At 36.9% G+C, this 17,556-nt stretch overlaps 3 protein-coding genes across 3 annotated transcripts; all 3 read left to right on the top strand.

The window, feature by feature from the left end:
* The first annotated feature begins 1,444 nt into the window (after positions 1–1,444).
* Positions 1,445–3,206, top strand: LOC149006382 (peptidyl-prolyl cis-trans isomerase CYP19-4-like). Its single transcript, XM_089165410.1, has 6 exons — positions 1,445–1,522; positions 2,014–2,089; positions 2,183–2,230; positions 2,397–2,420; positions 2,511–2,772; positions 3,035–3,206. Exons 1-6 carry the CDS (start codon positions 1,445–1,447, stop codon positions 3,204–3,206), a joined length of 660 nt encoding a protein of 219 aa, XP_089021536.1.
* Positions 3,207–7,100: 3,894 nt separating this feature from the next.
* On the top strand, positions 7,101–8,920 carry LOC149006381 (peptidyl-prolyl cis-trans isomerase CYP19-4-like). The gene is made up of 7 exons (XM_089165409.1): positions 7,101–7,178; positions 7,298–7,381; positions 7,684–7,750; positions 7,853–7,900; positions 8,067–8,090; positions 8,181–8,442; positions 8,713–8,920. The coding sequence occupies exons 1-7, from the start codon at positions 7,101–7,103 to the stop codon at positions 8,918–8,920; spliced, it is 771 nt and encodes a 256-aa protein (XP_089021535.1).
* Positions 8,921–12,429: 3,509 nt separating this feature from the next.
* On the top strand, positions 12,430–14,214 carry LOC149006380 (peptidyl-prolyl cis-trans isomerase CYP19-4-like). Its single transcript, XM_089165408.1, has 7 exons — positions 12,430–12,507; positions 12,627–12,697; positions 13,017–13,090; positions 13,187–13,234; positions 13,401–13,424; positions 13,518–13,779; positions 14,043–14,214. Exons 1-7 carry the CDS (start codon positions 12,430–12,432, stop codon positions 14,212–14,214), a joined length of 729 nt encoding a protein of 242 aa, XP_089021534.1.
* Positions 14,215–17,556: the final 3,342 nt, after the last annotated feature.

Below are 17,556 nucleotides of genomic sequence, written 5' to 3'. Positions count from 1 at the left end.
GGTGGTGTCGCTAGCCACCGACACAGCGACTTGGTCCGACATGTCGGACCGTGAGTACAACTGAGTGGCTCAAATTCCAATATGTATGATGGTGGAGATAAACACAAATCACAATGCTTTCGGATGTGAAATACAAAATTGGATGTTAGTCATCAATGGTTATCCAATGTAGTTAAAATGTTCTTTACGAGGAAGCTATTGTTGAAGTTTCTCGAAATATTTATATTTTTCAGATGCAAACAAAGTTATCGTTTTCATATCTTTGAGGCTCATGCATTTACCTATCATAGTATGAGATTAGGAATTTTAAGTTTGTTTTGGGACTAGAGTAAAGTCCTGTTTATATAAATAGTTATCCTTATATATAAAGTCATTTTTAAGAATTAATTGACATATACATAAAGTGGCCTACAATCCAAAGTGAAGTTACCATTTTGAAATTTACCCCCTCCCCAACCACCCTTCCCCCCCCCCCCCAAAAAAAAAAAAATGGAATAGTGAAATAGAACTTGTGGATTATTGCAATTTTTATACTAAATTAGAGTGTATGTTGGATGGTGTTCTTGTGGGTCTTGCACTGTGTATTGATCAACTCAAAGTCTCTTGTACAAATGCTACATACACCACGGCACGCATCCAGACCTACCTGTCTAGCACCTGAGTCCGAATCATATCCCCCAACGTGTGCTCTCCGAGGGCTATTAACCACAAATTACAGCTGCCCACAGGATTAGGGTGATGGATTTTAAAAATTTTTTTTTACTTGTGTGCCCCACATAGTTTATGGTTGTAAAACCATCGGTGGAGATGATCCACACTCTTAGCACCTCTCTTGTTATACAGTTAGCTGAATCTACTACTAAGCTAGCTAGGGATATCACTTTTTCCTTCTGTTTTGTATGTAATACAAACCATAATGATGTACTTAATGGCATGTAATGTACCGGTATCCATTTTAATGGATATTTTTTTTTAACATCGTTTAAAAAAACATATATGTAGAAATTCAGTTTACAGTTCGTCTATGGTTCAATTGCAGAAGATGAAAAGCCCTTGGTTAGTCCATAGATTCTATTTAGAAACCGTTTAATAATTTATTGAAAAACAGTTTCTTTCTTTCTTGGTTTGAGAAGCAGAAAATTTGTAAAACCATTTTGTTTTGCTGAAATATGGACTCGAACTAAACTGCCATTAGCAGGTGATCATCATGATTGGTCTAACGGATTCTGTTTGTACAGTTGTGTCGTTGGCCATCGGTTGAGCAAGTGTGAAGCCGTTTCCTTCTTTGGAGTAAGATCGATCACTTGATACATGTTCTCCACTACATTTGGTATATATAGGTACTTGATTCTGTCACGTTACGCTCTCATGTTAATTTGATCTAGTTTTCATTGGCTTTGTATCATCAAGAAGACTCGATCGAGAGTGTGAGGAGTTTACGAAGATGGCAACCGCTACTCAGTGGATCGCCTTAGCGTTTCTATCGACTCTGGTCATTTTCGAAGTCATAACTTTAGTTCAGGTTAATTCTCTTCCCTTGCCCATTCTCTGCTGCTTTGCTTTGCTTTGCTTTCTTTTCTTTTCAGTTCAGTTCTTTCTTCTGCAAGATTTCTTTTTCCTTTTTCTTTATTGGGATTCATTTTATCCGCAGATAAAAATGGGCACTGGTGGAATTCGGCCCATACGTAATGAAATAAATTCTCTACTCTATAAGGTAAGGAAATGGTTGTGTACGCTTTCGCTTTTGCTGTTCTTTCTAGCATTTCTTTGGTACAAGTTCGAGCTAGTCCCATGATTTCAAGATTTCTAGCTTCTATCCTCCACGCTTTTGTCATGGCTGATGATGCATGCGTTCTTGCTTTATCTTGATTCTTGAGGGAAAAAAAAAAAGAAAAACAAAATCCTAGCTAGTTGGAGATTGATAATCTGGTGTCTCCCATTTAATGCTCTGTGTCTGGTTTGATCTATTCGCACTTAAAGAAGTCCATTAATTAATGTTGCCATACTTTCCAGGAGGCTGAGGATGAAAACTTGACGGAAATAACTCACAAAGTGTACTTTGATGTTGATATTTGTGGAGAGTTTGTTGGTCTGTTTTTCTTTACTTGTTATAATATGTTGTCAATAACAGATATTTTCTCGAGTGGTTAAATGTGACTGGTGATGGTTTTTCTGATTTCAGGTCGAATTGTCATTGGCCTCTTTGGGAAAACAGTTCCTTCTACAGCAGGTATGGTTGTGTGATCATCAAGTATGCTACTGAAGTACTAAAATATGAAAGCAACAGATTACATAGTGCTATATATATATATCCTTCTAGTTTGTTACTATAATTACTGCACTATAATTCAAGAAGAGAAACTAATCTTTTCAAGTATTTTTTCTGTGATGGGCAGAGAATTTCCGAGGGCTTTGTACAGGTATCATTTCCCATCAATCTTTGTGTGTTCCTCAGTGTCTGTCCCTTACTTGGCTTGTCTTAAAATGTTTGTTCTTCTTGTTTTTTGCAGGGGAGTATGGAAATGGTACTAAGAGTGGGAGACCTCTTCACTTCAAAGGGAGCAAACTCCACAGAATTTACCGCAAATTTGTGATTATGGGGGGTGATTTTACCACTGGAGATGGAAATGGTGGAGAATCAATCTATGGAAGAGATTTCCCAGATGAGAACTTCAAACTGAATCACAGTGAAGCAGGGATTCTTTCAATGAATAATGATGGTCCAGATAGCAACCGTTCCCTGTTCTTCATCACTCTGAACCCAACTACATGGTAAGTGAGTGAATACTTGTCCTATTTTCTCACCATCACAGCTTTTGCCATTTTTAAACTCTGGGTCTTTTGTTTTTCACCTGGTTCTTTATATCTACTACACCATATCACTCAAAATGTAACAGCTTAATCCACTTTTGCCAATCTTCTCTTGCTTAGAGGTTGAGGATCCACTGTGGGTTGATTGGTCGACCTATAAGATTGTTTCCATTTAAATGATTTACCTTCTTATTCACTGCCTTTTTACCTCAACTTGTAACAGGTTAGATGGCAAACATGTAGTGTTTGGTAAGGTGATTTCCGGGATGGATGTACTATATGAAATTCAAGCTGAGGGAGGACACTTCGGCATACCCGAATGTGTAGTTGTTATTACAGACAGTGGCGAGCTTCCATTGAAGCCAAAGGGTGATGGGATGGAAGACGAATTGTAATGATTGTGGACAGTGGAGAGCTTCTGTTGTGATTACTTCACATTTCTACTAGTCTTTTATGTCATCTTGGATATCTGCATACCATTGCTTTTTCATGTCCTTGTACAATTTTGCAACTTGTCTTGCAAGGCAAATTTTGTAATATGCATAAAGGTGATATCATTAGTTTGGAGATCACAACCTTCAAGTACATAGACATTCTATTTTGGGGAGAAATATATTTTCTGCTCTGAGTGTAAAATACAATCAACATTCTCATAGCATGGTTTTAAATCTCAGCTGCAAACAACCTTGGATTACCTACATTTGAGGGCAGAATTAACATGAAATTGAGAAAAAAAAATGGAAACAAATTGTTAACAGGAATTCATGAACACACTCTGCACTTTAACTTACCGCATAAACTCAAAAATAGAAAATTATCGAAGAATCCGCTCATCTCACAAATCAAATAAGGGCCTAAACGTAGACAAATTTTTTTTGAAATAAAAAAGTGGCCGAAGTACAGGCTAGTTTCAGGCATGTAAAACAATCCAGTTTTGACTCCCTAGAGTTTCCTGGAAGATGATCATATTTTCGGTTGAAATACATTTTACAAGAGAAACAATCCTTTTGGTGTTTGATTACAATGAAAATTCAACTGTTTCTCTAAAGGAAATGCAAATCTCTCCCTTCACTTCCCTTGTAGCAAAATGGAACTTTTACAAAGCAAGAGACATTAACTTCTTTGCTTTATTTTGGCTATACGTAAACATGTCTGTACTGAAAAAATACTCTTCAGTTGCATAAATAAAAAAACAAAAACCTAATGTATTAAGAGAAGATAAATTTAGTTTGAAGTCACAACTTCCCTGTTTCTCATCCTTTGGAAGAACAAGACCAACAAACAAGGAAAATGAGAAGGATGACCTTGAATAGTTGAATGTTCATAGCAACAACCCAAATAAGAAAAAATAATTACAGAAATCTATAAAAGAAGAGTGAAGTCTCTTTGACCATGCGGCATCAGGGTTGAAAAAGTACGGAGAGTTCAACAATGATGGTTCTCATGGCTTTCCCCAAAGCTAGAGAGACCATCAAAGGCTGGTACCCTCGACGAACATAATGAATCCATGATACAGGAAGGTGAGAGGGCCAGAGAAGGAGAAACATAGGGAGAAGAAATATCTGGATTTGAGAATGAGCTCGATTCGGAGAAAACAACTATAATGGCCCTCACGGCTTCCCACATGCCAGAAGAGCCATTAAAGGACGTACAAGAACCCTCGACGAAGAAGTTGAAACCAGAAACAGAAAGGGGAGAGGGAGAGAGAAGGAGAGAAGAGGGAGGAGATATGACCATAATTGGGAACGAAACAGAACTTGGGAGATCGGCAACAGCGGCTCTCAAGGCTTTCCCCAAAACTAGAGAGACCACTAAAAGCAGAAATCTTCATTGACCATATACGGAGCCCTGAAACGGTCAATCTCAAAAAAAAATAAAAAATAAAAAAAAAATGGTAGAGAGGAGAGGTAGCAAGGAGAAGATGGAAGCAATAGTAGGGAAACAGGGAGGAGATGAAATCGAGAGGAGGAGAAGCATAGGGAAAGAGAGGAGAATCAGGGTATAGAGGAGATGAGAAACAACATAGAATCAGGTAGGAGATGAATTTGAGAGGAGGAGAAACAGAGAGAGCGAGAAAGGATAATCAGGAAGCGGGAAACCTGTGTCTCTCCGCTTCCAGAGTCACTCAACGCAACCACAGTAGAGAGAAGGAGGAGGAGGAAAGATGCAGAGACGGAGGACCACCAACTTAAGCCTCACCAGCCGCTACAGGTCTCAAGGCAAGATCGGTTTCAAAACAATATATAGCTTATCCAGAGGGAAGGAAAAGAGAGGCTGTGGAGACTGGAGAGGACGGATGCAGAGTTCGGTTGCCTAGATCTAACGCTGTGTCGCAGCTGATTCACCAGGGCGACCGAGAAGATGAAGACGTACGATGAAAGCTTCCTCGCTTCTACTTCAGAATGATGGAAATGGAACCCAGCAGAAGGATGAAGACGATTAAGATCTGGGGGTCATAGTCAGCCGCAGAACCGAACCGTGCAGCCAACACTTTGGGCAAAGAGGATTATAAGAGCCATCGCTGCATTCTGTAGGCTGCAAGAGACCTGATGGCGGAACCCTCCAGCACCCCCGAGAGCCCAAGCTGAGTTTGGGCCAAAACGGCCTCAGGTGGGGGGCGGCAGGGTAGACCAAAGGGCAGGGTGGGAAAGGGAGGGGCTAGTCCAGTTGGCTCCACCCACCCAGAGTTTAGTGAAAGAGGGCAACCAGGCAGGACAAGCCAAGGCAGACGGCAATTGGCCTTCCATAGGGCAAGGTAGGACAGGATAGGATATTGTTAGGGCTAGGGTTTTGAAAAGGTTGGGCCAACCTGACCCTTTGCGAATATGCATTCCTATCAATTTGGTGGTTTCTCATTGGGTGGCCATCAAAAGTCCAAAAAGTTAACATTTATCACCCTCAGTCCCTATCTCGTAAGTTAGTGTTATCTCTTGATCGGGTCAATCTGTTATTTGAGGTGTAGGGTCTAGATGTGGCTTTGACATATGATATTAGGGTGATTTACTGAATGCCCATTAACTGTGATGAACTGATGATGTGATAATTGACGCTATGGTGATATGTTACGCTTGTTAACCTCCAGTGTTGGTGACACGGTTTTTATTTTCTTAACCTGCAGTAGTGTGGGTGATGGGTTCTCATTGGATGTTAGTCATCAATGGTTATCCAATGTAGTTAAAATGTTCTTTATGAGGAAGCCATTGTTGAAGTTTTTTAAAATATTTATATTTTTCAGATGTAAATGTAGTTACCATTTTCATATTTTTGAGGCTCATGCATTTACCTATCATAGTATGAGATCAGGAGTTTCAAGTTTTTTTTGGGACTAGAGTAAAGTCCTGTTTATATAAATAGTTATCCTTATATATAAAGTCATTTTTAAGAATTAATTGACATACACATAAAGTGGCCTACAATCAAAAGTGAAGTTACCATTTTGAAATTTACCCCCCTCCCCAAAAAAAAAAAATGGTATAGTGAAATAGAACTTATGGACTCTTGCAATTTTTATACTAAATTAGAATGTATGCTGAATGGTGTTCTTGTGGGTCTTGCACTGTGTATTGATCAACTCAAAGTCTCTCGTACAGATGCTACACACACCACGGCATGCATCCAGACCTTACCGTCTAGCACCTGAGTCTGGATCATCTCCCCAATGTGTGGTCTCCGAGGGCTATTGACCACATATTACAGCGGTCCAAATGATTAGGGTGATGGCTTTAATTTTTTTTTTTCCTTGTGTGCCCCACCTAGTTTGTGGTTGTAAAGCCATAGGGGGAGTGCTCCCCGCCAGGGGAGATGATCCACACTCCTAGTATGCTTGTAAATATACTCCCTTTTGTATGTAATACAAACCACACTGATGTACTTAATGGCATGTGATGTTCCGGTATCTATTTTAATGTAGTTTTTTTAGCATCGTTCACAAAATATATATAAATGTAGAAATTCATTTACTTCAGGTGCAAAAGATGAAAAGCCCTTGACTTGTCCATAGGATTCCATTAGAGTTAGGAAAAAAGCCCTTGACGAGTCCATTTAGGAAACCGATTAAAGATTTATTGAAAAACTAGTTTCAGGCGTCTATTTAGAAACCTTCTTGGTTTGACATACAGAAAACTTGTAAAAACGTTTTGTTTTGCAGAAATATCGACTCGAACTAAACTGCCATTAGCAGGTGATCATCATGATTGGTCTCATGTTACGCTCTCATGTCAATTTGATCTAGTTTTCATTGGCTTTGTATCATCAAGAAGACTCGACGAGAGTGTGAGGAGTTTACGAAGATGGCAACCGCTACCCAGTGGATCTCCTTCGTGATTCAATGGGCTCTGGTCATGTTCGGAACCTTAACTCTACTTCAGGTTAATTCTCTTCCCTTGCCCATTCTCTGCTGCTTTGCTTTGCTTTCTTTCCTTTTCAGATCTTTCTTCTGCAAGATTTCTTTTTCCTTCTTCTTTATGGGGATTCATTTTATTCGCAGACAAAAATGGGCACTGCTGGAATTCTGTCCATACGTAATGGGATCAATTCTAAACTCCATAAGGTGAGGAAATGGTTGTATACGGTTTCGCTTTTGCTATTCTTTCTAGCATTTCTTTGATACAAGTTTGAACTGGTCCCATGATTTCAAGATTTCTAGCTTCTATCTTCCACGCTTGGTCATGGCTGATGATGCATGTGTTCTTACTTTATCTTGATTCTTGAGAAAAAGAAAAAGAAAAACAAAAAACAAAATCCTAGCTAGTTGAGATTGATAATCTGGTGTCTCCCATCTAATGCTCTGTGTCTGGTTTGACCTGGACTGAGAATTCGTTGATCTATTCGCACTTAAAGAAGTCCATTAATTAATGTTGCTATACTTTTCAGGAGGTTAACTTGACGGAAATAACTCACAAAGTGTACTTTGATGTTGATATTTGTGGAAAGCCTGCTGGTATATATGTTTTTCTTTTCTTGTTATAATATAATATGTTGTCAATAACAGATATTTTCTCGAGTGGTTAAATGTGACTGGTGATGGTTTTTCTGATTTCAGGTCGAATTGTCATTGGCCTCTTTGGGAAAGCAGTTCCTTCTACAGCAGGTATAGTTGTGTGATCATCAAGTATGCTGCTGAAGTTTTAAAATATGAAAACAACAGATTACATAGTGCTATATATATCCTTACTAGTTTGTTATTAATATAATTACTGCACTATAATGCAAGAAGAGAAACTAATATTTTCAAGTATTCTTTCTGTGATGTGCAGAGAATTTCCGAGGGCTTTGTACAGGTATCATATCCCATCAATCTTTGTTTGTTCGTCAGTGTCTGTCCCATGCTTGGTTTGTCTTAAACACATTTTTCTTCTTGTTTTTTGCAGGGGAGTATGGAAATGGTAAGAAGAGTGGGAGACCTCTTCACTTCAAAGGGAACAAATTCCACAGAATTTACCGCAAATTTGTGATTATGGGTGGTGATTTTACCACTGGAGATGGAAATGGTGGAGAATCAATCTATGGAAGAGATTTCCCAGATGAGAACTTCAAAGTGAGTCACAGTGGAGCAGGGATTCTTTCAATGAATAATGATGGTACAGATAGCAACCGTTCACTGTTCTTCATCACTCTGACCTCAACTAAATGGTAAGTGAGTGAATACTCGTCTTATTTTCTCACCCATCACAGCTTTTGCCATTTTTAAACTCTGGGTCTTTTGTTTTTCACCTGGTTCTTTATATCTACTACACCATCTCACTCAAAATGTAACAGCTTAATCCACTTTTGCCAATCTTTTCTTGCTTAGAGGTTGAGGATCCACTGTGGGTTGATTGGTCGACCTATCTATGAGATTGTTTTCATTTAAATGATTTACATTTTTATTCACTGCCGCCTTTTTACCTCAACTTGTAACAGGTTAGATGGCAGTCATGTAGTGTTTGGTAAGGTGATTTCCGGGATGGATGTAGTAAATGAAATTGAAGCTGAGGGAGGACACGCCGGCATACCCGAATGTGTAGTTGTTATTACAGACAGTGGCGAGCTTCCATTGAATTGGTATTCATCGATTCTTATCAAAATGATCCAATCTAGAAAGGTTGATGGGATGGAAGTCTACTTGTAATGATTGTGGACGGTGGAGAGCTTCTTCTGTTGTCATTGCTTAACATTTCTACTAGTCTTTGATGTCATCTTGGATGTATATCTGCATACCATTGCTTTTTCATGTCCTTGTACAATTTAATTTGCAGCTTGTCTTACAAGGCAAATTTTATACTATGCATAAAGGTGACATAATTAGTTTGGAGATCACAACTTTCAAGTACATAATAGCTATAGACATTCTATTTTGGGGACAAATATATTTTCTGCTCTGAGTGTAAAATACAATCAACATTCTCATTGCATGGTTTTAAATCTCAGCTGCAAACAACCTTGGATTACCTACATTTGAGGGCAGCATTAACATGAAATTGAGAAAAAAAAAATGGAAACAAATTGTTAACAGGAATTCATGAACACACTCTGCACTTCAACTTACCACATAAACTCAAAAATAGAAAATTATTGAAGAATCCGCTCATCTCACAAATCAAATAAGGGCCTAAACGTAGACAAATTTTTTTTTGAAATAAAAAAGTGGCCTAAGTACAGACTAGTTTCAGGCATGTAAGCAATCCACGTTTTGACTCCCTAGAGTTTTCAGGAAGATGATCATATTTTCAGTTGAAATACATTTTACAAGAGAAACAATCTTTTTGGTACTTGATTACAAGGAAAATGCAAATGTTTCTTGAAAGAGTGAAACGCATTTTATAGGAAAAGCAAATCTTTCCCTTCACTTCCCTTGTAGCAAAATGGAGCTTTTACAAAGCAAGAGACATTAACTTCTTGCTTTATTTTGCTATAAGTAAACATGCCTGTAATTGAAAAAAAAAAAAAAAAAAAACTCTTCAGTTGCATAAATAAACAAACAAACAAAAACCTAATGTATTAAGAGAAGATAAATTTAGTTTGAAGTCAACAACTTCCCTGTTTCTCATCCTTTGGAAGAACAAGATTAACAAACAAGGAAAATGAGACGAATGACCTTGAATGTACATAGCAACAGACCAAACAAGAAAAAAAGAATTACAGAAATCTATAAAAGAAGGGTGAAGTCTCACTGACCATGCGGCGTAAGAAACCTACACAGTCAGAGTGTTCTTTACGAGGAAACCATTGTTGAAGTTTCTTGAAATATTTTTACTTTTCAGAAGTAAACGAAGTTACCATTTTCATTTTTTTGAGGTTCATGCATTTACCCCTTGTAATATGAGATCGAGAGTTTTAAGTTTTTTGGGACTACAGTGAAGTCTTGGTTATATAAATAGTTATCTCCCTTATATATAAAGTCATTTCTAAGAATTAATTGACACACACGTAAAGTGGCCTCCAATCCAAAGTGAAGTTACCATTTTGAAATTTACCCTCCCCCCCAAATGACCCTTCCAAAAAAAATTTGGTATAGTGAAATAGAACTTATGGACTCCTGCACTTTTTATACTAAATTAGAGTGTATGTTGGATAGTGTTGTTGTGGGCCTTGCACTGTGTATGGATCAATTCAAAGTCTCTCATACAGATGCTAAGCACACCATGGTACATATCCTAACCGTTCCATCTAGCACGTGAGTCTAGATCATTTCCCCCGACGTGTGCTCCAGGAGGGCTATTGACCACAAATTACAGGGGGCCATAGAATTAGGGGTTAACATCCTCTGCGGCGCTCTAAGTAGTGGCCATCCAACGGCCGCTACCCAATGAGCGCCACGTGGTCACGAGTAAATCCTGATCATTAATTTTCAAATATATGTTTTTAATTGTAAACTGATAAAAATAAGCCGGTTTACCGGACCAATCCCCAACCACGACTCACAAAACAATCAAAAGAAACTCAAAATGCCTCTCGTCTATACCCTCTCTTTCTCGTCGTCGTTGCCGGAGTTGCTTCTCTTTTACCACCTTCGTTGCTTCCCACTAATCCATTTCCTTCTTCCTTACCTGATTTTGCTCTCTTATGGTTCACAAACTCTTGTAAAAGTTCCGATTGCCTTAACCGCTTCAATTTGGTTTTGAAATGAAAACTTAATCATCCAAATATTTAACGATGAAATCTGACTTGAGAAGAGAAAGGGAAGAAACGGAGACGCATGATTTGGGTGCCATTCTTCTTGATTTTGAACACATAGCAGGGGATACTCAAGAATCATCCAAATATTTAACAATTTTTTTTTTCTTTTCTTTTTGGGACCTGAATTTTGAGGAAGGAATCGATCAATACCCGGTTGCCGCTGTTCATGTTAGATTCCATTTGAAAATCCGAACCTCTAAAACGATTAACCCATTTTTTTCATTGCGGGATTAAAGAAGGCAAGTGAAGTAGGGCATTGTTTCTTTGTTTCCTTGTTTGGAATGTTGTATCCTCTTCGACAGCTTCAAAATTAATAGCTTTCTTTGAGCAATAAATTGAAAATGGAGAATCTTAATGCGTAAACAAAGATGTGGGGGAGTAGGGGAGCACTTTCACAATCAATCTTTTGGATCTTCCGCGTAACATCTCTTGTTTGAGGCTGAGTCAAGTTCAAGATTTTTTTTTTCCTCCCAAGGAAAACAAGATAGGCAAGTTCATCTCTGATGTATTCATCGGCCGGTGATCACAATGGCGGCAACGTCGTGGGATGAGAATCAATTAGGTTTTTCTTTTGAATCGTGGTTGGGGGTTGGTCCTGTGAACCGGCTTATTTTTATCATTTTACAATTAAAAACATATATTTGAAAATTAATGATCAGGATTTACTCATGACCATGTGGCGCTCATTGGGTAGCGGCCGCTGGATGGCCGCTACTTAGAGCGCCTGCAGAGGATGTTAACCCTAGAATTAGGGTGAAAGATTTAATTTTTTAAAATATTTTAATATTTTTTACTTGTAAGTCTCACATAGTTTGTAGTTGTAAAGCCATAGTTGAATCTAGCTAGGGATATCTCTTTTTCCTTCTGTTTTGTATGTAATACAAACCATAATGATATACTTAATGGCATGTAATGTACCGGTATCATTTTAATGGATTTTTTTTTAACATCGTTTAAAAAAACATATATGTAGAAATTCAGTTTACAGTTCGTCTATGGTTCAATTGCAGAAGATGAAAAGCCCTTGGTTAGTCCATAGATTCCATTAGAGTTGCTGAGAGCTTCAGGCGTCTTTCATGAATTCACCATCTATTTAGAAACCGTTTAATAATTTATTCAAAAACAGTTTCTTTCTTTCTTGGTTTGAGAAGCAGAAAATTTGTAAAACCATTTTGTTTTGCTGAAATATGGACTCGAACTAAACTGCCATAACAGGTGATCATCATGATTGGTCTAACCGGTTCTGTTTGTACAGTTGTATCGTTGGCCATCGGTTGAGCAAGTGTGAAGTCGTTTCCTTCTTTGGAGTAAGATCGATCACTTGATACATGTTCTCCACTACATTTGGTATATATAGGTACTTGATTCTGTCAAGTTACGCTCTCATGTTAATTTGATCTAGTTTTCATTGGCTTTGTATCATCAAGAAGACTCGATCGAGAGTGTGAGGAGTTTACGAAGATGGCAAACACAAATCAGTGGATCTCCTTCGCGTTTGTATCGGCTCTGGTCATTTTCGAAGTCATAACTCTACTTCAGGTTAATTCTCTTCCCTTGCCCATTCTCTGCTGCTTTGCTTTCTTTTCTTTTCAGTTCAGTTCTTTCTTCTGCAAGATTTCTTTTTCCTTTTTCTTTATTGGGATTCATTTTATCCGCAGATAAAAATAGGCACTGCTGGAATTCGGTCCATACGTAATGTAATAAATTCTCAACTCTATAAGGTAAGGAAATGGTTGTGTATGCTTTCGCTTCTGCTATTCTTTCTAGCATTTCTTTGGTACAAGTTCGAGCTAGTCCCATGATTTCAAGATTTCTAGCTTCTATCCTCCCACGCTTTTGTCATGGCTGATGATGCATGCGTTCTTGCTTTATCATGATTCTTGAGGGAAAAAAGAAAAACAAAAAACAAAATCCTAGCTAGCTAGTTGGAGATTGATAATCTGGTGTCTCCCATCTAATGCTCTGTATCTGGTGTGACCTGGACTGAGAGTTAGAACTATAAAGTTGATCTATTCGCACTTAAAGATATCCATTGATTGTTGCTATACTTTCCAGGAGGCTAACTTGACGGAAATAACTCACAAAGTGTACTTTGATGTTGATATTTGTGGAAAGCCTGCTGGTATGTTTTTCTTTTCTTGTTATAATAATATGATGTCAATAACAGATCTTTTCTCGAGTGGTTAAATGCGACTGGTGATGGTTTTTCTGATTTCAGGTCGAATTGTCCTTGGCCTCTTTGGGAAAACAGTTCCTTCTACAGCAGGTATATATAGTTGTGTGATCACCAAGTATGCTGCTGAAGTACTAAAATATGAAAACAACACAAACAACAGATTACATATCCTCCTAGTTTGTTATTAATATAATTACTGCACTATAATGCAAGAAGAGAAACTAATCTTTTCAAGTATTCTTTCTGTGATGGGCAGAGAATTTCCGAGGGCTTTGTACAGGTATCATATCCCATCAATCTTTGTTTGTTCCTGATCAGTGTCTGTCCCATGCTTGGTTTGTCTTAAACACATTTTTCTTCGTGTCTTTTGCAGGGGAGTATGGAAATGGTACGAAGAGTGGGAAACCTCTTCACTTCAAAGGGAGCAAATTCCACAAGATTTACCGCAAAGTTCTGATTATGGGGGGTGATTTTACCAATGGAGATGGAAGACGTGGAGAATCAATCTATGGAAGAGATTTCCCTGATGAGAACTTCAAACTGAGTCACAGTGGAGCAGGGATTGTTTCAATGAATAATGATGGTCCAGATACCAACCGTTCGCTGTTCTTCATCACTCTGACCTCAACTAAATGGTAAGTGAGTGAATACTTGTCTTATTTTCTCACCCATCACAGCTTTTGCCATTTTTAAACTCTGGGTCTTTTGTTTTTCTGCTGGTTCTTTATATGTACTACACCATATCACTCAAAATGTAACAGCTTAATCCACTTTTGCCAATCTTTTCTTGCTTAGAGATTGAGAGGCCACTGTGGGTTGATTGATCGACCTATAAGATTGTTTACATTTAAATGATTTACCTTCTTATTCTCTGCCTTTTTTCCTCAACTTGTAACAGGTTAGATGGCAGCAATGTGGTGTTTGGTAAGGTGATTTCCGGGATGGATGTAGTATACAAAATTGAAGCTGAGGGAGGATACGCAGGCATACCCAAATGTGTAGTTGTTATTACAGATAGTGGCGAGCTTCCATTGAAGCAAAAGGTTGATGGGATAAGAGCCTACTTGTAATGTTGGTGGATCACAGTGGAGAGCTTCTGTTGTGATTGCTTCACATTTCTACTAGTCTTTGATGTCATCTTGGATATCTGCATACCATTGCTTTTTCATGTCCTTGTACAATCTTGCAATTCGTCTTACAAGAAAAATTTTATACTATGTATAAAGGTGACATAATTAGTTTGGAGATCACAACTTGCACTTACATAGACATTCTATTTTGGGGAGAAATATATTTTCTGCTCTGAGTGTAAAATACAATCAACATTCTCATAGCATGGTTTTAAATCTCCGCTGCAAACAATCTTGGATTACCTACATTTGAGGGCAGCGTTACTTAGATCTTCTACACTCACAGATTCTAATCAAACGAAATAGAACCCTTTCTAAATTTACTGTATGAGGATTGATGCACTAACCTCATTGGAGAAGTGAACTAAACCTAGTTTCCCAGGTAGAAAATGGGAAAATTACATTATTAACTACTTTTTAAGTTTTTCTTTACAAAAATAGTCATTCAATGTTTTAATTAACAAAACTAGTTAAATTTGAATATCAATTTATAAAACTAACCAACATAGTGGGAAAGAAAAGAAAAACAAAAATTAGAATAGTGATTTTTCACCCTTTTGTAAAATTTTACCTTAAAATTGACCATAATAATATGGGGATGAAAATGTTGAAGGATACGAAAGAATAGTGATTTTTGCTTTCACTTTGGTTTTTTTTTTTTTTTTTTTTGGGTTATAAAACGGGGTCAAAAGACCCATAAAAAACAAAACAAATCAAACTAGAGCACAACTCCTTAGACAATCCTCTCTAAGGATGTCTGTCATTTCCTACGGGGATCATTGAAAAAGACCAGATCATCTCTTCCAATTAGCCGCCTCTTAGACAACCAATCAGCAACCTTGTTATTTTGACGCCTCACATGACTAAATCTAACATGGCCTTGAGATGCATATAGGCTTCGAATTTCAGCAACTAATTTTCCCATCGATCCTTGCTCGTTAACTTCTGGGTCCAGTAACCTTATGGCCTTCAGCGAGTCTGATTCTAATTGGAGTGGCCATGCTTTCACTTTGTTTAGTTTTGGGATAAAAAGGTTCAAAAAAAAAAAAAAAAACATTATAATTATAGTCAAAATGTTCTTTATGAGAAAGCCATTGTTGAAGTTTCTCAAAATATTTTTACTTTTCAGATGTAAACAAAATTACCATTTTCATATCTCTTTGAGGCTCATGCATTTATCCCTCGTAGTACAAGATCAAGAGTTTTAAGTTTTTTTTGGGACTAGAGTGAAGTCCTATTTATATAAATAGTTATCTCCCTTATATATAATGTTATTTCTACGAATTAATTGACATACACATAAAGTGGCCTACAACCAAAGTGAAGTTACTATTTTGAAATTTACACCCCTCAAACGGCCCTTTAAAAAGTAAAAAATAAAATATTGGTACAGTGAAATAGAACCTGTGGATTCCTGCATTTTTATACTAAATTAGAGCGTATGTTGGATGGTGTTCTTGTAGCCCACAAGTTGTGGGTCTTGCACTGTGTCTGTTTCAACTCAAAGTCTCTCGTACAGATGGTACACACACCAAAACACGCATCCTGACCTTACCATCTAGCAGGGGCGGACCCATTAAGCCCCCCCCCCCCCCCCCAAAAAAAAAATAAATTTGAAAACAAATTTTAAAGGTAAAATAATGGGTATAAATGTCATCCCTATCTAAAAATAAATCTTCAATCCCTATTTATTCTCCCCTCTCTTCTCTCTCACATCTTTTCTTCCTATTTATTCTCCTTCTATAAACGTGGGTTAAAGGAAATTTTGAAAATAATATATTATTAAATATTCAAAAGGTCATTTCTAATGGAAATTAACTTGTCAATCACTATCTATTCTCTCATATCTCTTCTTTTCTTCCTATTTTTTCTCTTCGGTTTCTTTCTTTTTATTTATTCTATAAATGCTGATTAAGGGAATTTGGAAAAAAAATCTTCTGCACAATAAGATTCTTTTTCTTTTTCAATTTATTTATTTTTTCTCTTTTACTTATTTTTTATGTTATTCTTTATTTGATTTTATATTCTTTGTTTTTGTATTTCGTTTGCAATTTTTATTATTTGATTTTATATTGTAAATAAAATGTCTATAATTTTAAGGTAACTAACTACCATTGGTTTGCATTTCTTACCTAAATTTTTTTTTTGTTTGCAAATTTTTTGCAGTTTAAAGTCACGTGTATTTTTTTTGTAATTGATGCTTTAATTTACCTATATCTTGTTGAAAAAAAAATATCATTATTAATAATTTATCTATTTTTGTCAAATATATGTGAGCCCCCACAAAATATATATAGGCGTATTTCTTAATATAATAAAATAATTCATAGGTGGAACCCTAATGGGTATTATAAGGACCCACACAATATGTGTGGCGAAAAGTATTGGTGCTTCCCCAATCTGAACTTTTATTATTCGCCCCCCCCCACTATTAAATCTTGATTCCGCCCCTGCCATCTAGCACATGAGTCCGGATCATCTCCCTCGAGGTTTGCTCCCCGAGGGCTATTGACCACAAATTACAGGGCCCATAGGATTAGGGTAATAATTTTAAAAAAAAAATATTTTATTATTTTTTACTTGTAAACCCTACATAGTTTGTGGTTGTAATTCTCACACGATTAGGATTATGGATTTTTTTTTAATATTTTTTTAATTTTTACTTGTGGACCCCACATTGTTTGTAGTTGTAAAACGGGGAGATGATCCACACTCTTAGCACCTCTCTTATTGTACAGTTAGCTGAATGTACTACTAAGCTAGCTAGGGATATCTCTTTTTTCCTTCTGTTAGTATGCTTGTAAATATATATACTCTCTTTTGTATGTAATGCAAACCACACTGATGTACTTAATGGCATGTGATGTACCAGTATCTATTTTAATGGAGTTATTTTAGCATCGTTCAAAAAAAATTAAAAATATATATATATATATATATAATATATATATATATATATATATATATATATATATATATATATATATATATATATATATATATATATATATATAAATGTAGAAATTTATTTACAGGTTCGTCCATTGTTCAGTTGCAAAAGATGAAAAGCCCTTGGCTAGTCCATAGGATTCCATTACAGTTTCATGAGTTCTCGTCTATTTAGAAACCGTTTAACAATTTATTGAAAAACGTTTTTTTCTTTCTTGGTTTGAGAAGCAGAAAACTTGTAAAACCGTTTTGTTTTGCAGAAATATCTACTCGAACTAAGCTGCCATTAGGAGGTGATCATCATGACTGGTATAACCGAATTGTACCGTTGGC

Source organism: Hakea prostrata, chromosome 8 (genome assembly GCF_041222555.1).
Source record: "Hakea prostrata isolate BN-2017 chromosome 8, UWA_Hpros_2, whole genome shotgun sequence".
NCBI classification, from domain to species: domain Eukaryota; kingdom Viridiplantae; phylum Streptophyta; class Magnoliopsida; order Proteales; family Proteaceae; genus Hakea; species Hakea prostrata.
Note: the sequence above shows the minus strand (reverse complement) of the source record. Positions and strands in the feature narration are given on the sequence as shown.